General features: G+C 42.0%; 1 protein-coding gene across 1 annotated transcript; it reads right to left on the reverse strand.

Annotated features, from left to right (window-relative positions):
• Positions 1-6493: 6493 nt before the first annotated feature.
• On the reverse strand, positions 6494-9544 carry LOC110534319 (secreted frizzled-related protein 2). Its single transcript, XM_021619109.2, has 3 exons — positions 8934-9544; positions 8154-8234; positions 6494-8027 (listed from the first exon to the last, which is right to left on the reverse strand). Exons 1-3 carry the CDS (start codon positions 9427-9429, stop codon positions 7723-7725), a joined length of 882 nt encoding a protein of 293 aa, XP_021474784.1. The 5' UTR covers positions 9430-9544; the 3' UTR covers positions 6494-7722.
• Between the last annotated feature and the right edge of the window lie 17621 nt (positions 9545-27165).

Here is a 27165-nt window from a genome sequence, read left to right on the forward strand (position 1 = left end):
GCCGTTTCCAGCTACAATGGTAATTTTACAACATTAACAATGTCTACACTGTATTTCTGATTTGATGTTATTTTATTGGACAAAAAAAATGCTTTTCTTTGAAAACCAAGGACATTTCTAAGTGACCCCAATCTTTTGAACGGTCGTGAATATTTTCCTTCTTTATTATTTTCCCCCTAACCCTACCAAATCAAATCAAACTTTGTCACGTGCCGAATACCACAAGTGTAGACCTTACCATGAAATGCTTACTTACAAGCCCTTAACTAACAATGCAGTTCAAGAAGAGTTAAGAAAATATTTACCTAATAAACTAAAGTAAAAAATAATAAAAAGTAACACAATAACACAACAACGAGGCTATATACAGGGGGTGCCGGTACCGAGTCAGTGTGCGTGGGTACAGGTTAGAGGTAATAGGTACTTATAGGTAGGGGTGAAGTGACTATGCATTGATAAGCAGCGAGTAGCAGCAGTGTACAAAACAATTGGGAGGGGGGGTTGGGGGGTTAATGTAATAGTCTGGTGGCCATTTGATTAATTGTTCCGCAGTCTTATGGCTTGGGGGTAGAAGCTGTTAACGAGCCTTTTGGTCCTCGACTTGACGCTCCGGTACCACTTGCCGTGTGGTAGCAGAGAAAACAGTCCTATGACTTGACTTGGGTGACTGGAGTCTGACAATTTTATGGGCTTTCCTCTGATTCCGCCTATTATATAGGTCCTGGATGGCAGGAAGCTTGGCCCTAGTGATGTACTGGGCCGTTCGCACTACCCTCTATAGCGCCTTACGGTCAGATGCCGAGTAGTTGCCATACCAGGCGTTGATGCAACCAGTCACGATGCTCTCGATGGTGCAGCAGTAGAACTTTTTGAGGTTCTGGGGGACCCATGCCAAATCTTTTCAGTCTCCTGAGGCGGAAAAGGTTTTGTCGTGCCCTCTTCACAACTGTCTTGGTGTGTTTGGACCATGATAGATCGTTGGTGATGTGGACACCAAGGAACTTGAAACTCTCGACCCGCTCCACTACAGCCCTGCTGACGTTTCCAGTAGTCCACGATCAGCTCCTTTGTATTGCTCACACTGAGGGAGAGATTGTTGTCCTGGCACCACACTGCCAGTTCTCTGACCTCCTCCCTTTCGGCTGTCCTCCCCATCCCTCCCCAAATTGGAGAAGACTAATGGACAACAATATGTAGGCTTTGACTTCCTGCTGATACACACTATATACATTTTATGGACACATTAGTCATCTTGTTTTGTTCTTTTTAGTCCCACCCTTCAGCGCTTCCCTCACCCCTCCCATCTATCTCTGAACACCATCCAGTTTTGATTTCTATTTGCCATATATTTTTAAACTGTGCTGTTTCATAAAAGTTCTGAACTTTTCTAGTCTCACAGTTTCTACAGATTGTAAATAAAGCAAACATTTTTGGCTGAGACTTATTTTATTATATTGATCGATTGAATATGACTTGTTAAATCACCCAGCAGTGGTATTTGCAGAATTAGCTCCAGGAAAATGTTGCAGTTCTTCAACCATTCCTGAACATGCTTCATCTGGGCAGTACCAAAGAAGTGATCTAATGATTGTCTCTTTGCAGCAAAATCGGCAGAACTGGGATGTTTGTATCCCCCATATATATACTGTCGGAAGTTTACATACACCTCAGCCAAATACATTTCAACTAATTTTTTCACAATTCCTGACATTTAATCCAAGTAAAGATTCCCTATCTTAGGTCAGTTAGGATCACCACTTTATTTTAAGAATGTGAAATGTTAGAAAAGTAGTTGAGAGAATTATTTCTTTCAGCTTTTATTTCTTTCATCACTTTCCCAGTGGGTCTGTTTACATACACTCAATTAGTATTTGGCAGCATTGCCTTTAAATTGTTTAACTTGGGTCAAACATTTTGGGTAGCCTTCCACAAGCTTCCCACAATAAGATGGGTGAATTTTGTCCCATCCCTCCTGACAGCTGGTGTAACTGAGTCAGGTTTGTAGGCCTCCATGCTCGCACACACTTTTTCAAATCTGCTCACACATTTTCTATAGAATTGAGGTCAGGGCTTTGTGATGGCCACTCCAATACCTTGACTTGGTTGTCCTTAAGCTATTTTGACACAACTTTGGAAGTATGGAAGTCATTGTCCATTTGGAAGACCCATTTGCGACCAAGCATTAACTTCTTGACTGATGTCTTGAGATGTTGCTTCAATATATCCACACAATTTTCCTACTTCATGATGCCATCTATTTTGTGAAGTGCACCAATCCCTCCTGCAACAAAGCACCCCCACAACATGATGCTGCCACCCCCGTGCTTCAGAGTAGGGATGGTGTTCTTCGGCTTGCAAGCATCCCCCGTTTTCCTCCAAACGTAACGATGGTTGGGCATTCTGGCCAAACAGTTTTATTTTTCATCAGACCAGAGGACATTTCTCCAAAAAGTACAATCTTTGTCCCCATGTGCAGTTGCAAGCCAGCTTTTTTTATGGCGGTTTTGGAGCAGTGGCTTCTTCCTTGCTGAGCAGCATTTCAGGTTATGTCGATATAGGACTTGTTTTACTGTGGATATAGATACTTTTGTACCTGTTTCCTTCAGCATCTTCACAAGGTCCTTTGCTGTTGTTCTGGGATTGATTTGCACTTTTCGCACCAAAGTACGTTAATCTCTAGGAGACAAAACACCTCTACTTCCTGAGTGGTATGATGGCTGCATGGTCCCATGGTGTTTATACTTGCGTACTATTGTTTGTACAGATTAACGTAGTACCTTCAGGCGTTTGGAAATTGCTCCCAAGGATCAACCAGGCTTGTGGAGGTCTACAATTGTTTTTCTTAGATCTTGGCTGATTTCTTTTGATTTTCCCATGATGTCAAGCAAAGAGGCACTGAGTTGTAAGGTGGGCCTTGATATACATCCACAGGTACACCTCCAATTGACTCAGATGATGTCAATTAGCCTATCAGAAGCTTCTAAAGCCATGACATTATTTTCTGGAATTTTCCAAGCTGTTTAAAGGCACAGTCAATTTAGTGTATGTGAACTTCTGACCCACTGGAATTATGATACAATGAATTATAAGTGAAATAATCTGTTTTAACAATTATTGGAAAAATAACTTATGTCATGCACAAAGTAGATATCCTAACCGACTTGCCAAAACTATAGTTTGTTAACAAGAAATTTGTGGAGTGGTTGAAAAACAAGTTTTAATGACACCAACCTAAGTGTATGTAAACTTCCAACTTCAACTATATATATAAACATTCTACTGGTTGCAAGAATTTGGTATAATTTAAATAGAAAAACTCGTAAATTTTGAATCCAGCGTCATATTGTGTATCAGTTCCTAAACCATGTACCATTGCATCGGTACATCAAAAATTTCTAACCAACTACAATATTTTGCTACCTGTATGGCACAGCTGTAACTGAGTCAGGGTCCTGAAATGAAATGATTTATCATTTTCTTTAACCTGTTTTGGTCTTTAATGCAGGGCTGACAGACAGGTTCCTTACCTTCTCCCTCATCCAATTGCCTCTTCCATTTTTACTGAAATTCTGCAATTAGTTTGTTGTAATTTTGGATAGAGCAGACATTTCAATAGTTTTGTTAGCTGCTTGTGTGACAACTCCACCAGTCCTAAGTATGATATAATTTACAAATATTATACTGTAAAAAAAAATACAAATCCTGTTTTTTTAAACCATTTAGTATATTTGAGTTTAACCATGATATTTATTGTACTATTTGCTCTGTCTTTTCTGGTGGATTAAAATGAAATTGCAACCAACTTTCTATGGCTTGTTTTAGAAATAGCAATATTTTGGAGACTTCATCTTCAAATAACCGAATCTGAATGAAGGGGAAAAGGCTATTCTTGAACACTGGGGGGGTCCCTAATCTGCTAGAGAACCAGTTTGGATTTAGGTATAGTTTTTGTATAACTGAAGCCTTTGAGGGGTCTAATACTTGAATATTTAATTATTTATGCCCTCCGAATTCATATTCATTACAGTGCATTCGGAAAATATTCAGACCCCTGACTTTTTCCACATTTTGTTACGTTGCAGCCTTATTGTAAAAGTGTATATATTTATTTGTATTTATTATTTACTCCCTCAATCTACACACAATACCCCATAATGACAAGTAAAAACAGGTTTTTAGAAGTAAATAAAAATGTAAAAAACTGATATCACATTTACATAAGTATTCATACCCTTTACTCAGTACTTTGTGGAAGCACCTTTGGCCGTGATTACAGCATTGAGTCTTCTTGGCTATGATGCTACAAGCTTGGCACTTCTGTATTTGGGGAGTTTCTTCCATTTTTGTCTGCAAATCCTCTCAAGCTCTGTCAGATTGGATGGGGAGCACCGCTTGCACAGCTATTTTCACGTCTCTCCAGTGTTTCTCATAGTCTGAGAGTCCTTTAGGTGCCTTTTCGGCAAACACTAAGCGGGCTGTCGTGCCTTTTACTGAAGAGTGGCTTCCGTCTGGCCACTCTACCATAAAGGACTGATTAGTGGACTGCTGCAGAGATGGTTGTCCTTCTGGTAGGTTCTTTCATCTCCACAGAGGAACTCTGGAGCTCTTTCAGGGTGACCATTGGGTTCTTGGTCACCTCCCTGACCAATGCCCTTCTCCCCCGATTGCTCAGTTTGGCCGGGCGGCCAGCTCTAGGAAGGGTCTTGGTGGTACCAAACTTCTTCCATTTAAGAATGATGGAGGCCATTGCTTTCTTGGGGACCTTCAATGCTGCTGACATTTTTTGATACCCTTCCCCAGATCTGTGCCTCGACACAATCCTGTCTCAGGTGTGTGCTTTTCCAAATCATGTCCAATGAATTCAATTGACCACAGGTGGACTCCAATCAAGTTGTAGCAACATCAAAGATGATCAATGGAAACAGTATGCTGCTAAACTCAATTTGGAGTCTCATAACAAAAGGTCTGAATACTATAAGGTATTTCTGTCTATTTATAATACATTTGTAAAAATGTCAAACCTGTTTTCGCTTTGTAATTATGGGGTATTGTGTGTAGATTGACGAGGAAAAAATGTATTTAATACATTTTAAAATAAGGCTGTAACGTAACAAAATGTGGAAATAGTCAAGGTGTCTGAATACTTTCCAAATGCACTTTATATCAATAGGCCTGTTCAATCTTGGCTGACTTAAATTCCAAATTAAATGGATAATGCTTTGCTCATATATTTTTTTTAAAAGTTAGGTATAGGCAGGGCCTTAAGCAAATAGGTCAACTGGAAGATTTGACTAAAATTCATCAGGGTGATTTTTCCACAAATAGACAGGTATTTTCCTTCCATGGTAGTAAGATCTATTTTTGCTAACTTTCTGTTGACATTTACTGTAGTGAGATCATTTCCTTCTTTCGGGATCTGCATGATTGGTCAGTATTTGTATTAAACCATTCCCTTCTCTAAACTGAATACTCATTTCCCTAACTCTTATTAATATGAATTTGATCCCCACATGGGTCACATATTCTGAAAATATGTATACCTGTAAATTGATAGTGGTAACACTAAAATCCCCATAACTGTCACGTTGGCCCTGTTCGTTAATCATTTGTTTGAAAATACATGTAGGTATGCAGTACACGCTGTATTCTTTTGAAATATATCCAGCAGATGGTGCTATTACTCAAGTGAGCTCTTCATTATTGTATACATTTTACCCTAAGAGATATTTTGGTCAGGGCCTCAGTGCCCAAAGTATTGGTTTGGTCTGGGTCTTGGCTAGTCTTTGGTCTCAGCTCATGATGTGGTCAAGATACAGAACATCACTAGCCCAATTTATACCTGGTGCTCACATGGGGTTTTCGTCTATACTTGGGAATTAAAATGTGTATTTTATCAGTCCACTTTCTCCGCATTGTGGCCAGATTTTTTGATCCCTCTCTCTATGCAAATTATTGGACAGATATTGTTTCAAAATAATATGAATGTATTTATTTTAAGACAATGGTGCCACCCGGAAAATGATGTAAATGTTTTTACAGTCCAGATCTGTCTACACTTGTGAGATATCCAGACACAATGCGTGCTCTGCTACCTCTGCAAGGGGTCAAGAAGATCAGATCACCATGTGTTTTTTTGATCATCTACACCTGTCTACAAATGTGGGCACAATCAGGATGTGAACTAAATCAGGACAAAGGACGCATGTTACAGTAGCACCACATAAATGAGACTGAGTACCATCTCTTGCCCTGGCACCTTGCTTTAAATGTGGAGGCCGTATTGGCATGCTAATGTTTAGGAAGATGGATACTTTAAGAGGGTTGGTCTGGGTCTTTCCACATTTGAACGGATCTTGTCATAGTGTCAATAAGCTGAATCTAGCTCTGGTTGTCAAGATGTTGGGTCTTGGTCTGGAATGGTTCTGAAGAGGTTGCGTCTGGGTCTCCGGTCTTCACTTCATATCTGTTCCAAACATAATAAACATGCCATTGATTTGTATTTTAAAAGGTTCCTTGAATTGTTTCCTTTAATTAAAGAGGGACCAAAAGATGCAGTAACTGGTCATTTATAAGAATCACACTTCTCAGATTAATATTATACAAATATATGTTTAGTGTTGTAATTTTTAAAAACGTATCACCATCTGAATTCACACTTGTCTCGACTTCTGCGGTCTCCCAAAACTATGTACAAGAATACAAGGTTTATCTGATATTTACAGAGTACTATATAAAGCAGTATTTTACACACACACACACACACACACACACACACTACAGCTGCATTTTTTTTTTGCATTCACTCCAAGAAATGAAAACACAATCGACCACTAATATACAATCCTGATATACTTAGTTAACATACCTAAGACACGCTGTCATAGTGAGAATAAATGTCTTAAAAAATTGAAAACACAGAAATGGCATGTCAAAGGAACTTACGTGACAAAGCTTGAAACGGAAGCATATTTCATAATCAATAATTGTGGTGGAAATAGGAACAGTGCAGCATTGAGGCTCATGTACAAAAAGTTGACCGTCCATTGACTGCAGAGGGTCAAATAATTGATCGTCGTCACTGCAATGATATGGGCCTTGCTCTGGCCCGTTGAACTTCCAATGCCAGGGGTACATTGGAAGTAGTATCTAAAAAGGCAGAGAATATAGCCAGCTATCTCTCGTTGCTTGAGAAAAAGAATATGTAAAAAAAGAAAAAGCACATTACATTGCATTTCATTACATACCTTTGTCTCACTATCATCATCTTAAAGAAGACATCTGAACAATATCACACCATGCACACAGAAACCACACACTCTCCTCTCACTTGATGATAAGCCTATGCACTAAAATGTATCCAGCCTCATCATTAAGTCTGGATAAGTGTAGCCTAACAGACGGCATTTAATCATGAAAAAATGACTGGTAACTAAATGATTTTCAATCTTTTCAGAAACACTGAAAAATGCAGACAACATGACATGTGTAGTAAGGCCTGTTTGTCTTTGATTTTACTGTAATGTGTATGTGATTTGCTTTGTCTTAAGGACTATTGATGGCTCAAATGAGATCCTAATAAATCATGAAATTGTTGAAAAGTAGCCTATGGCAGCGCTAAACATGGTACTAAGAACAGGACGTTTAACAATACTGATTGAGAACTAGTTGCATCCGGATCAGACCAGATCCGGCTCTTAGAGTTTAGATAGAGTCTTGCTTCCCTTAGCACTGCAGCTTGCGGATGCTGCGCGAGATCCTCTTGAACTCACGCTGGCCCCGCTGCCAGCGCTTGAGCGAGGTGATCACCAGGTGGCCATCCATCTTCTGGCCCATGACCAGGTAGGAGGCGTTGATGTCGTTCATCTCGTCGCACACGCACTGCAGGCCATCCTTGAGCCAGAGCACCGTCTTGCGCAGGTCGCGCTCAGTCACGCCGCTCAGCTTGTAGATGGTCTTGCTCTTGGTCTCGGGCACGATCTTGGTGTCGCCGTTCATGTAGGAGATCTCCTTTACCTTGATCTTCAGGGCTACGCAAAGCAGCCAGGGGTGAAAGGAAGAGGTGGAGGTTAAGGTTTGGATTTGGATTTGTTGGACTTGAACGCGAGTGCTAATAAGCCGACTGTATTTAGTTAGAATTCAGGAATAGGACTTACCGAAGTCATTTTTGCACAGGTTGTCAACTATTTCATTGTCGTTTTCCTCATTTTCCTTGCAGGCGTCACACACTCTGGGCACTACAGGAGAAACGAGAGCAGATGTATTATACTCCCACTGTAAATTCAACAGGTGTTCTATCGACTGTAACATAACTCAGCATATTACAGTTTAAATAGTAAAGCTATTCAATGCATTCTTTCTCACATTCCACTGTTGAGGGTGATCTCAGGAGTAACCTGTGGAGTTTACACATCCCCTTATTAAGGGAACAACCCAGTAAAAACAGGTCCTGCCCAAAGGAGATTCCACAAGACTCCCCACTATTACCCTGATGCTCAGGCTTATGAAAATCCAGGGGGGAATGGAGCTCCAGGAACATGGCTATTACGTTTTATTAAATGACTCCGTTACATTACTGCCTTAGATCTCATTAGGCTCCTACATCAAATGTATCATTGGCCGTTTCACGTTTAAAGTAGTGTCATGTTATTGTAGGCTAAGACATATTTTGCCTTTACTTTATCAGTATATTTTTGGGGGTGAATGCCAACAGAATGCAGCTGTAGTGTGTGTGTGTGTGTGTGTGTAAAATATTGCTTTATATAGTACTATGTAAATATCAGATAAACCTTGTACTTTTTGTTATGTTTCCATAATAAAGCCGTGTATTTTCTTTTCAGAACTGGAAGTTAAACAGGTTTTACAAAAAATAATAGATTTTGAGGTTTATTCTGTGAAAATTGTAAGTGTCTAGCCGGATTATGCCAATACTTTACCTTCTTTGGTGACTGGCATGAAATGATCGATGCCCGCTGGAGGGATACACAGGTCATTGTCGGGCGGGAAGCGCTCGCAGTCAAGCATATCTGGCCACGGGAACCCGAACGCGGACATCACCGGTGCGCAACCGTGTTTGACGCTCTCACACAACGACCTGCACGGCTGGATAGGCTCGTCCATATCGTCCAGACAGACCGGTGCAAAGAGAGAGCAAAGAAACTTCCTCGTGTCGGGGTGACACTGCTTCTGGACCAGTGGAATCCACGAAGAGGCTTGCTGCAAAACCTCGTTCATTGTCTCGTGCCCGAGAAGGTTCGGGAGGCGCATCTCGGTGTATTCGATGTCATGGCACAGGAGAAGATTGGCCGGGATGGGTTTGCAGTTATTCTTTTTGTAGAATAACTCGGGTTGACCGAAATTGTATAATCCGTGGATTGCCATGCACGCAGGTAATGTTATCGCCCATATTATGGACAGAATGTTGTAATTCATAGTTGTTAGCTAAATAGTTGTTTTTTTTTAATCGAAACGGCGAGCTGCAATGCCTTCATCCAGGTGTTCTTCAGCATCAGTAGAGGACCACTGACAATGTTCTGAATATGTAGTAGTTTAACATGGGGTGTTCTTGTGGGCATGTTTGGGAGGAGTCAAGGGCGCGAAGTAATCTCATCCATTGGTCCAGTTTCACTCCTCGGTGTCAGGTAAACATTCGACTGGCAGTGCACTGGGATATTTTCTATTGTACAATGTTCTTCATTTCTTATATTAGCAAAATATACTCTACATGGTAAGTTATTTCACTACCAAGCACACCTATTTGCAATTGAAGCCAGCAGAATGGGAGAAATACCTCACACACGCTACAAAACGATGTCTTGCACTTTTCTTTACTAGGTAGAGCTATATCACTTAAATTGAGGCTTTCCAGTCTCCTATGCTTTTTTGAGTAAGCTGCCAGAAACAATAGTAATACATTTACTAATTAAAACCCATAAGCTACAGCTTGTCTTTAGGGAGTAAGTATGGAGTTAGCAGAGCTATATTGAAAGTGCCACAATTCAATTCATCCATGTGTTAATTTATCATCATTACCAGGGTTTAAACTTTCTGGCCCATTCCTCAGGTTTATACACCACATGGTGAAATATAGTCCAGTGAGAGAACCAGAGCCTGGCGCATTGGACCCAGGGGTGAAACTTCATCTCCCCCCTTGGCTGCAGCTCTAGTCTGGCTCCCATCCCACTCAACACCCCCTGGACTGGAGTCTGGTCTGCAGACAGCCAAATGGTTCTTCTCAGCCTTGACATCCTGCCCTACTTTCTCCTTGGGGGGAAAAAAAGAGAAAGAAAAGGATGGTGAGAGCTTTATCTTAAAGGTTGATGTTGTTCATGCTCGCAGGAGTCTTTGCTCCGACAAGTATAGCTAGATCAATGGGTAAAAAGGGAGCGCTGGAGTTGACGTGATCAGCCTCCATTTCCTTACTAGAAAGCTAGTACTCTGAGAAGAATGTTGATTTTCAGCCACACACAATAATAACATAAGGAAGCATGTGCATTGCATTGTTCTATGGAATTTGACATTTTATAAAAAGCAACAAAAATGTGTTCTTGCTTGTTAAAGATGGCCTCAAATTTTGTAGAATTTCAGCCAGTAGTTTTGAAAATGATGGTCACGGGCAAAAACTGTTCCCCATTTTTTGTGTTACGTCATCCATTTCGTGTGATACCTTATGGATTTTGCAATTTGTATGATGTCATACGAATTTTGCAATTCGGGTGATATGTTAAAGATGCACTCAGGGATCTTAAGCACCAGGAATTGTAACAGATTGAACAAATTGGATTTGTAACTTCCCTTCTACTATGTCCCACAAATATGTTATTGCCTTGTAGTTGACATGTTACCTACCATGACAATAATGTACACAACCTATGTGCAAGTACTATATGGGTTTTTACTATAGAAAAAAATTATACTGCATTGAAAAAAGAATCAGAGGGAAGAATGTGATATTGCAATGGTGCGATATAGCGTCACCCAAAACCGCGATAATAAAATACACAAGGGAAAAAAATTGTAGGAGTAATCTATCAAACGTCCTAAAGCTGTTTTACGAGGCCCATAAAGCCTTTTAGCCGTGTGCCATCCATGACAAACAAGCCATGAACTGACCCCTCCTCCCCTCACCACCTTTGGATGGAAAAACCAATGAACATGATTCCTCGCTAAAGATTTCTTCTGGGACAGGAAGTGCAATATGTATTTTTGCTGTGGTCTTGCAATCTCGACTTCACTTCTCAAGACCCCCTTCCAGCACCACTCAGCAGCAGATCTGGGTTCAAATCCCACCCACATGGTACAGTGGCACTCCAGTCGGCTCAAGCAAATGCTTATAGTATTCGAAGGAAAACCAGGTCTGCGCAGCAGTCGCTTCGTTCGCCTTAGAAGTTGATATAAGTAAATGGCTAAAGAGGGAGGAGAATGGAAGTCAATTGAAAACCAGAGAGTAGTTTACAGTGTCTGAATTTAACCCATCATTAAAGTTTATAGCTTTATGTGTGCCAGTTTTTCAGCGGGAAGGGATAAAGAGGATGGTTCCGTTGGGAAAATGCCTAAAGTTTGGGATTTTTATTCTGTGGTAAAACAAGACAGAACTTATATCTTATAAATGACTAGGAGTGTTTGGCATGAGTAAACTGTCTTTCAGTCCAAATGAATAGCTGAGCATTTTCCCATTCCCTTAAATGAGGTGTTTTATTGTTCGCTAGCCATGATAAAATACTTCTACATTTCTCCTGGCACGAGTCATCATAGAATCATGAGCAGATGGCATACCTTCTACCGAGTCACACATGTCATCTCTTTATAGAGGCTTGTATGGATTTGTAACGAATAATTGTACCTATTACGCCCCATTTCAGGAAGGCGGATCACATTTTAGAATGCATAAACATATACATTCGCTGTCAAAGCAAGGCCAGTGTGTTGGGACAATGTCAAACTGACTACAGGCACTCCCATTTTAACCATCCTCCAATAACATTTCGACCGCTCCTCGCTGAGTGTCCACTGCGCACGTCCCCGAGAGTAACTGCCTGTACATCACCCTAAACCTCATCAAAAGCACCCCCCCCCCCAGTGGTCTGAGGATCAATGGACTCCAGCTTCTGCGGAGACACCTGTGAGGTCGTATTTACTCACTACTGCCCCATTAACCCACTACTGGGCTTCCCTTGAACCTCAGGGTCCTGAGGCTAAAAGCCACGCAGCGAGCCCAGCTATTTAAACACGGTTTAAACCCAAGGTTTGATAGTTCAAGTGACAATCCCCTCTGTTGGGCTACCGGGGTGATCTAAAGGCTACAAACGGGAGCCCGGCTTATACTGGGGAGTCTTTACATCTCGCTACACCCAGGGCCTGTATTCACAAAGCATCTCAGAGTAGGGGTGCTGACCTAGGATTAGGTCCCCCCCCTGTCCATATAATCTTATCCATTATGATCGGAAAGGGAAAACTGATTCTAGATCAGTGTACTCCAACTCTAAGAAGCTTTGTGAATACGGGCCCAGAGAATGGTTGTGGACACATTCAATGGGAAAGCCAAGGGGCGTAGAATGCGTTGAGGCTCACAGGCCCACGGGGAGTGGGTAAAATCACTGGGGAGGCCAGAAAAGAAAGCCATATTACAACCTGTATGATAATTGCGTTGTTTTCTCTATAACCTATTAGGTCATATGCCTTGCCACCGTGATATATACTGTAGGCCTAAGGCCGAGACAATAAGAAGATACAGTGGCAGAATACATTCAACCACACCTTTGTTTCATCACAAAACCGGAGAGCAGCATCTGTCCAGTGAAGTCCACGAAGCCTATTGCATGTAACAAACAGTTACATGACCTACAGCATGGTCAAGCAACTTAAATGTTTCCGTCATTTTCTAACTACTATTGATTTCGAACCACGGAGTGTTACCGCAAGTCGCTAAGAAAACACCAGAACCATTTTAACTTCAGGATTAAAATGATTAAATCACCTAATACAGTGATAATTAAAAAGATACCAAAAACTGTTTAGTCCAAACAATGCAAGCTAAATATGATGTGGCTGTCCATGGTACTGATGTGTGTGCGTGCGTGCGCTCGCGGGAGCAGAAAAAATGTTGACTCACCCTACTTGCAGAGAAACGCCAATGCCATCCTCTCCTTCATGTTGCCAAAACGGTCTGTGACTTGGTCATACAGTAACGTTACATGCATAGTATCTGTTGTCCTCCTAGGCTACCTGGCTAAAATGCTTGTCGCTAGTCTACGTCCTTCATGGATAACAATGTTAACATTACGGGCACAATGTATGAATTTATGGTTGGTTGGATCGCAGTTATATAAATCACTGGCCAGTGCGGAGAATTAATTAAAACCAAATCGTTATCTCCATCCATGGCTAATTTTGGAAAGGGACAATTTTATCTAGCTAGCTACCGGAGGACAATGACACCATGAGATGCAACGATTCATGTTTTTTGACAATTTGCTTTTGATGTCATTGATGTGAAGCCAAATCCAAACTGTCTTCCCTTAAAACTTTTTTTTTTGGTCTGCTAAGACCATTCACAGTTGAGCTCGCTCAGCCAATCAACGTTGAGCTAAACTATCATTTTATTTTAATTATCAAGGGAGACCAAATGCTCTCTGGCTTCCCTTGCGTTCAATTCTACGGACAGCAACAATGTCATACTCTTTTTGACCCGACAGCATCAGATAGATGGGCTAGACATACAGAGACAGAGGGGCGCTGTTTCGCTCGCTCGGATGCTTGAAAATTATGAAACACAGACACGAAAGATATATACAATAATGTGTTTCCTATTTTTCTTGGTCAATTTTTTGGGGAAGCCTGGCTTCCCTTAGCACCAATGAATACACGCCACTGTGCACAGAACACCACACACTGCCTGTACATCACCCTAAACCTCATCAAAAGCACCAGAGACAAAGCCCATGTCAGATTGAAATGACCTAGGCGAAAGGAAAAGCACATATTGTGTTTGGGTTTTAATAATTCAGCCTAGCAGTTAAGAGTGTTGGGCCAGTAATCGAAATGTCTCTGATTTGAATCCCCCAGCCGACTAGGTGAAAAAACTGTGGATGTCCTCTGCACTTAACCCTAATTGTTCTGGATAAGAGCGTCTAATGTAAAAAGCCTCAAGTAAAAGAGAAGTCATTTTCAAGTGAGCTTTTTAAAAGATTCTTAGTGTGATCCCCACACCTCCAACCACAACTGTCGGGCTCCCCTGTGCCAAGTAGATTGTGTCACCGACATTGCAATGTTCCACAAAACCCCAGAATTGCTATTCACACCACAAGTGTGATGTAAAGCGGTGTACCCTGCAACCAAGAACCCCAAACAGCATAACGGTGTCATACAAATCAGCACAATCTGTGTTGGCCCATATTTGTCCTCCATAGCCAAGGGAGATGCACCCTAACAAAGCATAGATCTCAGGTCAGTCTGGAGTTTGACAACTTTATAGTCAGGAATAGGGAAGCTGCTCCTAGACCTGAGCTTAAAAGGGGCCACATCTCCCCAGAACAAGTACCAGCAGGTTCTCATTACGACGCTGTGTCAAAATGAGACGCAGCTTTGTTGGAGCGACTCGCTCATCTGTAGGCTGGAAAACCCTACCTTCCTCTCTTTTTACATTTTTTATTGAGAATCGCAGGCCGGACTACTGTCACAAGCCATTAGTGAGGGAATGTTTCCTCGGGTTCAAGAGAAACCCAAACCCCACTGGAAGCCTTTGAGGAATCAATTCATCGAGCGTCAATAAAGTCCCTTGCGGTGTGAAGGGGGCTTGGACCATCGGGCCCGCTCGAATGTAAAACTACATTTCTCTTTCATGTTTTTACATCAAAGTCGCTATTCCTTGATCGGAAAGCTTTTTTTTCCCCGTCTGCACTTTACGCCAACATTTTTTGTTTTTTTAAAGTTTTCTATTTGGGAAGGAGTTCACTAGTCAGGACTATGTTTACTATAATTTGGTTGTTAGTGACATATTTCTAATTATAGTAGCTGGGATTAGTGTCAGTGAATCTCTTTCATCATTAAGGTACGACATTCTATTGTAATCACGGTTCCAAAAGAATTGTTGAATGGCTTTCGAGAAGGGCTTTTTAGAAGGGTGGAACTATCTATCATAGATAGATCATACACTGCAGATCTAAGATACATTATAGATCCACAGTGTACTGTATGGACACGATTCATGGTCTGAGTGACAGACCGATGCTTCGTGAGATCAACAAGGCTGTTCCACTAGAACCTCCACTCTGTACTTATCACGTAGGGACCCCCAACAGAGAATCAACGTATAGTCCAGGATATGAACTGAAGTCCACATGGACCACACGTACTAATGAGCTTATTAGCGGTAATCCCTCTGCATACTTTGACATCTAAAATGTATTAATCTCATTAAAGTTCCAGAGAGTCATATAGATAATGCTTGCTGAGTGTAATTCATGAAATGCCCCCATTAGAGAGGTAAAATTGTTTCAGTATGGCGGTTCAGGCAGCTGTGACACAGTCAACTCTCAGGCTAAGGGGGGGGGGGGGGGGGGGGGGGGGTAATAATCAGATGAACACTAGCCAAGAGCTATGGCCCTGTCCAGCTTCTACTTCAACTAGATCTACACATCTGTACAATGCTCAAATTCAACAATATCTACATAAACTCAGCAACAAAAAAAAGAAATGTCCTCTCACTGTCAACTGAGGATATTTTCATCAAACTTAACATGTGTAAATATTTGTATGAACATAAGATTCAACAACTGAGACAGCAACTGAATAAGTTCCACAGACATGTGACAAACAGAAATGTAATAGTGTGTCCCTGGTCAAGGGGGGGGGGGTGAAAATCAAAGTAACAGTTAGTATCTGGTGTGGCCACCAGCTGCATTAAGTACTGCAGTGCATCTCCTCCTCATGGACTGCACCAGATTTCCCAGTTCTTGCTGTGAGATGTTACCCCACTCTTCCACTAAGGCACCTGCAAGTTCCCGGACATTTCTGGGGGGAATGGCCCTAGGCCTCACCCTCCGATCCAACAGGTCCCAGACATGCTCAATGGGATTGAGATCCGGGCTCTTCGCTGGTCATGGAAGAACACTGAAATTCCTGTCTTGCAGGAAATCACGTACAGAACGAGAAGTATGGCTGGTGGCATTGTCATGCTGGAGGGTCATGTCCTGATGAGCCTGCTGGAAGGGTACCACATGAGGGAGGAGGATGTCTTCCCTGTAACGCACAGTGTTGAGATTGCCTGTAATGACAACAAGCTCAGTCCGATGATGCTGTGACACACAGCCCCAGACCATGACGGACCCTCCACCTCCAAATCGATCGCACTCCAGAGTACAGGCCTCGGTGTAACGTTCATTCCTACGACGATAAACGCGAATCCGACCATCACCCCTGGTGAGACAAAACCGTGACTCGTCAGTGAAGAGCACTTTTTGCCAGGCCTGTCTGGTCCAGCCACATCTGCAGTCCTCATGCCTCCTTGCAGAATGCCTAAGGCACGTTCATGCTGATGAGCAGGGACCCTGGGCATCCTTCTTTTGGTTTTTTTCAGAGTCAGTAGAAAGGCCTCTTTAGTGTCCTTAGTTTTCATAACTGTGACCTTAATTGCCTACAGTCTGTAAGCTGTTAGTGTCAACCCCCGTTCCACAGGTGCATGTTCATTAATTGTTTATGGTTCATTGAACAAGCATGGGAAACAAGTTTAAACCCTTTACAATGGAGGATCTGTGAAGTTATTTGGATTTTTACTAATTATCTTTGAAAGTCAGGGTCCTGAAAAAGGGCAGTTTATTTTTTTGCTGTGTTTATATACACTGACTATACCAATCATTAGGAACACCTTCCTAATATTGAGTTCCACAGGGATGCTGGCCCATGTTGACTCCAATGTTTCCCACAGTTGTGTCAAGTTCGCTGGATGTCCTTTGTGTGGTTGACCATTCTTGATACACACGGTTGTGCATGAAAACCCACCATACCCTGTTCAAAGGCACTTGCATTTTGTGTCTTGCCCATTCACCCTCTGAATGGCACACATACAATCCATGTCTGACTTGTCAAGGCTTGTTAAAAATCCTTATTTAAGCTGTCTCCTCCCCTCCACACTGATTTGAAGTGAATTGAAGTGACATTAATAAGGGATCGTGGCTTTTACCTGGTCAGTCTATGTCATGGAAATGTTTTAATGTTTAAACATTATGTTAGTTTTGTATACTGTGAGTCAAAGTCAGCAGCTTGGTACAAAAAAAAGGCTTCTTCAGGTTTGTCCCTGTAGAACAACCCGTAATGATTCTAGGTAAAAACATTTTCCATGGAGACTGTTTTGGAGAACCCCCCCGGATGAAAAGTGTTCCATTTTATATATAGAATAAAGGCTTCCAAAATGGTTCTTTGTGGGTGAAAGGGTTTTACCTAGAACCATAAAGGGTTCAGCTACTTCAACTGAACAGGCACAATGTCTACATGAATGACTGTGTTAATACACATGAGGTCTTCCCCTTTCAGACGAGCTGGAAAAGTGTTTTTGTGTTGGGATCAAATAAAACGTAGGTGTTGGGCGCTACACATTTTTGGCAGATGAGTAACTCGCCAGCGAGGCACGTTGGGACACACAGATAAAACTCAACCATTATGACTACCATAGAAATGGTCATAAATGTTCTGCGTTGGTAAATTTAACCAACACATTTTGTGGTTTTGAAATTCAAACCACATGCTCTTGCTGACTAGCCTTACGGTCATGTGATGATTATATTTCTGGGAACGACCTTGGCACGCTTTAATGTTCGACCGAAAGGGAGGGGTACGTTTTTTAAATTAAAAAAAGTCAACAGCTTGCCGTTTGAAAAGGTCAGAAAAGCGTCAGAACATAAAGTGCAGCGCGTAAAATATTGAGCCGAACAGGTTTACTCTCACAGGATGTCCGCGACCCACGACAAGCGGATGCTTCGGAATGGCCCTGCTCTTTGACCTCTGACCGACACTGGAGCTGGAAGACTCACACTGTGAGGGGCTTAGAGGGACTTTTTACGATGCACACCAAAGCAACGAGCAGCCCTGGGGTTACTGCACTGTCTCTGGATGACCCAGACCTGATCTCCATCTCATACGGAGAAGGGCACCACCATCCCGTTCTTGCCCCCCCGACCCCCTCCCTGACTGAGACGCATTCCATCCCAATAGGCGTTTACTTAAGTCAGTCCTTGTGGAAAAAGAGAGGGGGCTACTGACCTACCGCTCTAAATCGTTATTAGGAAGGCTTGGAAAAACACAGATGAGACGTTAACCAATTAAACAAAATGGCGCGGCTGCCGGATGTCCATTATGGCCAACTGTAAAAATTGTCTCAAAGGTGGGGTCATTTCCTGACATTTCGCTCATGTTTATGCCCTTGGAAACCAACTATTACCTTTTTAAATTAGTGGCACTTTCAGTTGATGTACATAGTTAGCATGGGCCTGTGCTGATTTTTTGTTGTTGAAAGATGGGTACGAGACTAGCTGTAAAATTAGAGGCCTATCAGTTGATATGTAGTCTGTGTACTGTATTTTGGACAACCTGTTGGCTTGACGAAGCCAAGGAGTCTGTATAAGAGTTCCATAAGGGAAAGGGTCTGAGTTTAGCTCCATCTGTAAAATGCTGGAACAAAAAGAAAGGTAGCTTAAGAGGTTCATAAAGAGATTGCATTTGGTATCTAATTAACTGACTCAAAAAAGTTTGAAATCATGCCCAGGTTGGCAAGGAGCACCAACATTTATCAAACTTCAAGACCTCAGGTACGTTCTGACGTGTACAGTGTACCTTTTTGGTCTGAAGCTGTTAGAGACGCGATATCACTCTGTTTACTTAGCTAGACTTGTTTTCGAGTGTCCATTGCTGTTTTTTCAGCTACATGTTTTATTGATACCAATGACCCAGGCTCTATCAATGATTAAGCGTTGTAGAGGGATGAGACTAAATCCCAAATACTCCCCCAAAACAAAAATACTTCTTAGCTCATAAAACAAGTCAGGATGTTTTTCCAGGCAGCGTAAATATGGACCATAAAGTATTTATTTAAAAGCAAGTGCTACAAGACGAACACCGGTAGTCTCAGTGACATGAACAAATGACTGCTCTTGCACCAGTCATGGATCATTTGACATTGTGTGTCTTTTGACAGTTTCCACAAACCCTCATCACCCCCTCTTCATTTTTGCCAACATGACTGTGGGTGTTTTCAGTGACCTGGAGTGACCCCGGAACACCAGATGCAGACTTGTGTAAATAACGCTCCGGCATTCCCACTCGGAAAGTCGCAGCCACGGCGACAAGGCCGGAATTCGTTTACAGGGATCAGCTGAGACCCATTAGGTTTCACTTGAGCAGAAACAGACGTGAGAGCAACCGTCGCAGAACCTCTCCATCACATCACAAACAAACCCCCGCCAGCCCGTAAATGTGAGACGTGAAAAGTGACCTGTAGTCCGTCTCTGAAGTCACTATCAAAATATAATTATCCAAAAGGAACACTACAGTAGGCCTACAAACTAACATTTATTTTCGCTAGGTAATTATTTGTATTTGTTTTTATTGCAGATGTATTTTGCGATAAGGTCGTTTCCATTTCTGTCTGTTTGAAATGGTTTTGGATTTTCCAGATTTTGTTGCATTAATCAGTGATAAGATTACTCTAGTTGTAAGCAGTTAATTGAAGGTAATTTCATTGAAATGCCATTGATTGTTATGAGGCAGATTGTGTTGAGGTATGAGGTATGTAAACAGAGCATACAGTATAACACAGATTTCTTGGAAACGTGGAAATAGTAGGAACGCAAAACCACCCGATAAGAATCTGAGAAACAAGCGAAGATGTGATTGCAGCAAATCAAGTGATGAATCATTTCGGAATATTTAATCTAACATGGATTTAGTTACATATAGGACATGAGGGTATTGACGTGAACCTGTGTGTGTATGTATTCACGAATACTATCGCTACGTGCTCAAATAGTCACAACAAGAGAAAGGGTCCATTTCCATTTAGAATCCATGTTTCAAATGGGACAATCGGGTGTTGCAGTCTAACATGACAAAAGGTTGCACCAGAATGTCCATATGTCAAAATGTCCTTTAACTCTTATGTAACCTTGTTAAGGGGAATTTAATTATGAGGGTAATATCCACTTGTTGTTGCCCATTTGCTAACGGAACCGCACTATGCAGTCAGTGTGCGTTCATCACCAGTACCCCCATGCTCTGGTACGTTGATGTTTTTCGACCAAGATGTCCAATTATTTTGACAATGCTTGATGGATGACTGTGTGCAACCACTTCAAATAAGTCCTAGAGCATGTAGAAACCAATGCGATCATTCCCTTGGCGAGTTGGATCATCTCATTTGAGGAACGTACTGTCCTTTTCCCTCACAGAACTGGACCATTTGTGACCACAAGAATGAATTAGCTAAACATTTTGGAAAGATGCATTTTCATGGGATCGCATGTACTGTTTTGCAGTAAAGGTTGGGCGTTCCTAATGTCAGAATACGGTCTATATTGAAAGGGAGTTGCTTTATATTGAAGAGATCTTTCCATAGTGCAGCTTGCTTAGGCTTTTTAACCATGGCTAAAAGTGGTTTCCCCTGCCATTTTTTACTGTGTTTTTAAAATTCCAATGGCAAAAGTAGCAGTTTTATAATACACTTTACCATCCAAGTTTACACTTTTTTAATAGAGCCAGGCAAAATGTACCTTAATCCAAATGCCTGAGTATTTCATTAGGAACAAATAGAAATGGATTTAAAAAGACCCTGTGTCTTCATGTCTGCAAGACTTACTTTTAATGCAAACTTGGGGAATGAATGATTATTCATTATTTAGCACCTATGGACCAAAGCAAGGCACGACATTAAAGGATAAAGAAGGTCTTTGTCTCACCCGGCGTGGGATACATTGACATTTGAAACATTTGATATTGTTCCAAAGGAGATTACCATCCTCCTGGTCCACAGTACAATAACAACGTTTGATATAGAGTTGTAATACATCGTTGATTTCAACTCCAATTGACTACATGAAGACATTTTTGTACCTCTCAAAGTCAGTGGAGAACATCGTCTGCAGATAAACCACAAAAATGAATTCCACTTGCTTTCTAGTATAAAGATAGCATAGACCTTTAGGTGAATAGCCCAAATTCCTACCCTTAATACGTCGCACAGCTTCTTTGCATTGACTTACAGTACAGAACATTTTATTTTACCTTCATCCACCGTGCCAAGAGGAGGGTGTGCCAACTTGGAATTGTGCTTGGATGGAACAAGCCCAAGGCACTGCACATTATACCTGCAGAGTCCTGCTGGGAGCAGCAGAAAGAGACCAGGCATTAGACTTAACCTATTTGGGAGACACGCCGCTGCACATGAACTAAATGATGGGCCTCCTGTAAACGCTGAAGGCATTTCCAAAACCTTGATGAGACGACCTCCAAAGTCCCTACGAGCTAATTGTTTGATATTTTGGTCGTGTTTTTAAAAGGAGGTAGGATGGTAGCGATGCTTCTCTAAACAACAATTAAGTACTGTTTGCTTGCATTTACCATTTTATTTTCGACAATAAATGAAATCCAATTAAGTTGACTTTGTTTGTCTAATTAAGATGTTTGGTTAGTTGGTCATCAACCCTGATTCTGTAGTGCAGGCTTTTGTTCCAACCAAGAACACACTTGAAATAGCACAGAACAAAATCAAGGTTAGTGTAAAGGTCAAGGTTGTGTAACCTTTATTTAACTAGGCAAGTCAGTTAAGATCAAATTCTTATTTACAATGACGGCCAACCCTGGCCAAACCCGGGGTAGGCCCACACAAAAACCTGCACCGGGGTTGGTAACCACTAGTCAAGGCAAGCAGCACCATTGTGATCAGTGTTCACTAGGCTGTGGTAGGCCCGCTTCTGTCCAACTGGTGTTCAAACAAACCGTATGACTATGATCAGAACATTGGACTTATATTCAAATCCAAGGAATTACTGTGCAATACATGGACATCATAATCATGTTTAGATCACGATGGCCCCAACGAAAACACTTTCCCTGACACTATCCTTCAGTAGACACTAGTTGCCCTCTCAAGATGACATAACCATTTTACAGAAAGCTCTGGACGCATGTTGTTATCTTAATCCATTCCATGTTCACGACGGTGTCTGAATTTTAGGGCTGCTCAAAATCGAAAATAACAAGTGACAAACTTACTCAGTCTCAAGACAATGGGGCTTTCTTCCATTCGCCTTATTCTCAAAGGGAGAATTATGATCTGTTGCGCAAAGCACGCCTCAGTCGCACTCCAATGGAAAGTATCTCTGTTCGTAAACAATATATTAAAGAACGAGTGGACATAGTTCAGCAGAAACCCGATCTCGCTGCTAGCGAGGCAGGAATCTTGAGGTATCGTTTGTATTTCTGTAGATGGTGTGGTGAGGGAACATGCAAAAACAAAAAAAGCCATGGTTCACTTTGGGTCTCTCGTCTTAGGGGAGAACACTTATGGTCTTTAAAGATTCCATTCTCTCCTAATCTCATTGATATCTCAACCACTCATTGTCAATTTAGAGTGGAAGTGATACAGTATTGTGAGTATGTGAGAAAGGTGAGTAACAGTACTGTACATCAAATACTTTTACAAATCAATACTTTATAGGAGGAAGTTCACGTCAGGGGAAGTAGACGAGGGAATACTTTCTTCTGGTCCTTTGAAAAACTTTTGTTTACAGGCAACTGTTATTAGTAGCTACTATCACTCTGTAGCTAAAGCTGAAATATTAGTAAAGAATACTTAGCGGTCAAATGCTAATTACATAAGTGCTCTGTTTGTTACAGAGTCATTGTTACAAGAGGCTTCCCAAACAGCTCGCAACTGGTTCTATCAAAACACAATTAGCGCCCACAAACATTGTAGCTAGCTCATTGTAACAATAGCACATACAGTAGCACACACTTTTCTACTCTTTAACAGCCTTGTCTGAGGGCCAAACTGGGGCCTCAAAGAAAGTATATGCTACATTTGCATTGGTAAAGCACCCAGGTCTTGTGCATTTGATGCCTGCAGATGCTCTAAGAGAAAGAGAGAACAGTGAAAGAGTGAAATGAGTGCCACATGAAGCTAAAGCTAGCTACGCTCTCAGCCCCATTATAAGCCACTCTTCAGGCCTGTGAAGCCCCAACACTCTCTCTCCTCCTCCCCCTCTCTCCTTCTTCCTCTACCCACATCTGGGTCGGCGGCCCTAATTGTTTGATACCTCTCTCCCGCCAACCTCCCAGTGCAGCCAAAGCACTAATAGGCCCTTCAAAGACCGCAGAGGCCTCAGAGTCTCGTTAGCATGGTCTAACCAATGGGAAATTTCATTGGTCAGCGGTTCTGAACTCGTGCCGCTCGCCACCTGGGTTTTTTCCATCACTGGCACGGGGGTGTGGTGTGTGTCGAGGAGGGGTGGATTGGGAAAGGCAAGCTGTCGAATGTATGAGAACGGTTCTGGGAACGACCACTCACTGCATAGGTCCTATGCTCAGATATGTGTGTGTGTGTGTGTGTGTGTGTGTGTTGGGGGGGGTTAAGAAGGTCTGTAGTGACGCCTTTGTACACACACTTCCTTTTCATTCTGTAATTTGTTAGTATTGTGGAGAAACTACAATGTTGTTGATTCATCCTCAGTTTTCTTATCACCATTGGCCTCACTGTGAAATCCTTAAGCGGATTCCTTCCTCTCTGGCAACTGAATAAGGGATATTCAATGTCTTTGAGTTTTTTAACCACCTACCAATAGGTGCCCTTTGCGAACCATTGGAAAACCTCCCTGGTCTTGGTGGTCGAATCTGTGCTTGAAATTCACTACTCGATTGAGGGACCTTACATGCACTTTATGTGTGGGGTACAGCGATGAGGTAGTTATTTAAAAATCATGTTAAACACTATTATTGCACACAGTGTCCATGCAACTTATGTGACTTGTTAAGCACATTTTTACTCCTGAACTTATTTAGGCTTGCCATAACAAGACATTTCAGCTTTTGTAAACTTTTCTAAGAAACATAATTCCACTTTGACATTATGGGGTATTGTGTGTACTGTAGATCAGTGGCCCAAAATCTCAATATAATCCATTTTAAATTCAGGCTGTAATAACAAAATGTGGAAAAAGTCAAGGGTTGTGAATACTTTCTGAAGACACTGTACAGTGCAGAGCACTGACCTTATACTTTTGCTACGTACTGCACCATCAGACAACCATTAAATCGACTCAACTAGACTGTCAACCATAGTCAGAGAGCAGCGTAATTTAGCTACACTAGACATGTATAAACAGTGGTCTCTCTACTATAGCTTGATAGATTGATGGCTCACGTCTGTTGCTTCGTAGCAAAGAGTGGGGTTGGAAAAACCTGACCCCAAGATGTTTGATCTCCGTGGACCTCCAGATGCACCCAGAGACAATAATGGATGTCCTCTTTGTTCTTTTTTGGGTGTGGAAGAGAGCGAGAGAGAGAGAGAGAGAGAGACGAAAGAGAACCAGGCCCTACGGTTGGCCCGTAAGGACTGGTTCGTCAGTGTCACCCTCCCTATGGTGTGACACAGACGGCCATTTGAACCGGAGGTTGGGGGCTTGGGGGTGTAAATCTCCCTCTAGGGCCAGTCTTGACATTCTATTCCCAGATGAGGGCCTCCCCTGCTGGGTGATCCCGCCACATGGGGGCCAGGCATCCACAGCCAGATTCATCCGTCACTGGGGGAGCAGCTGTCAAGAGAACACCCAGGATCGAACACCTGCCTCAAGGGGACCTCACCTCTCAGCTAGCCCCCGCTCCTGGCCTCAGCCCCCTCTAGTAAAGCCCGGGAGTCGGGCAACTCCACAGTGGAGGGTGGGAGGCAAAGTCAGGCAAACTCGGCACGTCCGACATTCACGTTAAGACAACGTTCACTTGGTGCTGAATCCATTAGGCCGGCGTGGAGAAACAGACAGTTTGTGGTAGGTTACGGCAAAGCCACACATTCTGTAGACCCAAGGCAAGAGATCAATATGAATCTTCAGATTTCACCTATTTGATCTTAAAAACGATCCAAAATCAAAGACTTGGGACTTAGAAGAGGGTAAATGATTTAAAAAGATTACAACTGCTATTCCACAGTGTGTGAAAAAAAGCAAACCATCCTACTGAATATCACTTTTCTGGATCAGAATATATTATCTGAATCATTAAAAGAGACCAGGGTATTCAATACATCTAACTGCTTTGTGCTCTAAAAAGAGGTTACATACTGAAGAACCCCCTCCATCTATTTGTACATCTGTTTTACATACGGTGGCCAACAAAAACATCACTGGGGTGATTAGATGCAAATGTGATGCTTCATCCATCCATCCATCCATCCACACACACACACACACCTCTCACTCCCTCTCCCAAACAGTCTTGTTCGAGAGTCCCTTTAGCAACATCTTTAAATTGGTCACAGCCGTATTTGCTGGGCTCATTGAACAAGTTGCCTCTACGCATGTTTTTTTCAGTGCCCCATACAACCTAATAAATTATTAGTATGAGATGGTAAACCAGAAAAACTGACCTCAGATCAGTGCTTAAGGGAAACTGCACCCCACGCGAGCGGCACACGCGAGGCGTATAGTAGCAAACTATCTGGGCCCCCAGACACTTATTCAAGCTGGAAAATCCATCTAGCTTTACAGTTTCTCAGTAGATAAAAAATGAAAAAAGGCCATGACTGCCCTGTGAAACACCGTGAACTCCAGCTCTAGCATGGGGCCTGTTTACTATTTTCAAACTTCTCCAACTCGTATCCCGTCTGTGTTCATTTTCCTCAAGACTCCCAGGTACGGGCACTGCCACGCACTCTGGCATCCATCTCCCCACACACTTGTCAAACATCTGAAAGCCATAGAGGGGATGTTCCACATGGTTTCGATAAGGACTGGAGGTGAGCCATGGTCACCGAGTGAAGCGCTCTCGACTGTTCTGAGTTCTCCATGGTACTTTTACAGTACTGGTGCCCTTCCTGAACAGGTTTCATGTCACCCGTTTTAATGATTAGAACAAATACTGTAAGTACACACTGTATTCAAATAAGGACAATGCTATGTTATCAATTAGGTTTAATACCTCCATTATATTGAATATTTTATAAGTACTTGTACATGAAGTTAGTAAGTGCGAGACGGTACATTTAAATCATGCACAACAATGAGATGTCATTCCAAGATTTTTAAAATTAATAAAAATGTATACAATGTTTCTCTCATTATTGCCTCAGTGGTATGGGAACGCTATATCTTACTTTCACTCCACGCTCAGAGAGTAAACATTTTATTCTCAAGCTGTTTGTCAACCACGTTGCTTTTATTTGGTAGCTGGGGGAGGAGGAGAGAGAAAAAGACAAATGAAAGAAAACGTTCAAATTTAGGAATGTGGCAAGCTCACAAATGACGCACAAAGCATGTCCCGAATAACATATTTCTATACGTCTTCAATGAGGGCAAAAGGGCTGAGGAAGGCCAACTTACAGATTTAAGGCAACGATGTTGACTCTTTGCCCAAATGCTGAGTGTCTGTAGTTAAAAGGGCCTAGCGTTGATTTATGACCCAGCAGACCTCATTTATTTTCCTCACTACAGTAGTGTTGAAAGACAGTAAACAGATTACAGGGTCTGCTGTAAATCTAGACTGTCATTTATCTGCGTTTAATGTGTTTTACCATTTTATATTCAATCCACTGCAGATGTGTACATTTTCAACAGTTTACTCAAGATTGTATTTTCTGAAGTCTATATGACAAAAGCTGATTCATATTGCACAGGGAAGTATTTCAACCATGTTGAATTAAAGTGTATGCCATTGTTTTCCCACAGGTAATGGAATTATTACATTTACATAGTTATGATTTAATACAACATATGATTAAAGTTGAAGATTTTAATAACTAGGGGGAAAAAGCTTGTTTAGAGTGATTAAATTGGTCACAGGGTGGCGCAGTGGTCTAAGGCACTGCATCTCAGTGCTCGAGGCGTCACTACAGGTTCGATTCCAGGCTGTATCACAACCGGCCGTGATTGGGAGTCCCATAGGGCGGCGCACAATTGGCCCAGTGTCGTCCGGGTT

This window comes from Oncorhynchus mykiss, chromosome 10 (assembly GCF_013265735.2).
Source record: "Oncorhynchus mykiss isolate Arlee chromosome 10, USDA_OmykA_1.1, whole genome shotgun sequence".
NCBI lineage: Eukaryota > Metazoa > Chordata > Actinopteri > Salmoniformes > Salmonidae > Oncorhynchus > Oncorhynchus mykiss.

Excerpts from the sequence above, each read along its gene's own strand:
- LOC110534319 (XM_021619109.2), bottom strand. The coding sequence starts at position 9,429 with ATGAATTACAACATTCTGTCCATAATATGGGCGATAACATTACCTGCG. Across the intron at positions 8,235-8,933 it reads CATGCCAGTCACCAAAGAAG|TGCCCAGAGTGTGTGACGCC; the intron begins GTAAAGTATTGG and ends TTTCTCCTGTAG. Across the intron at positions 8,028-8,153 it reads CCTGTGCAAAAATGACTTCG|CCCTGAAGATCAAGGTAAAG; the intron begins GTAAGTCCTATT and ends TGCTTTGCGTAG.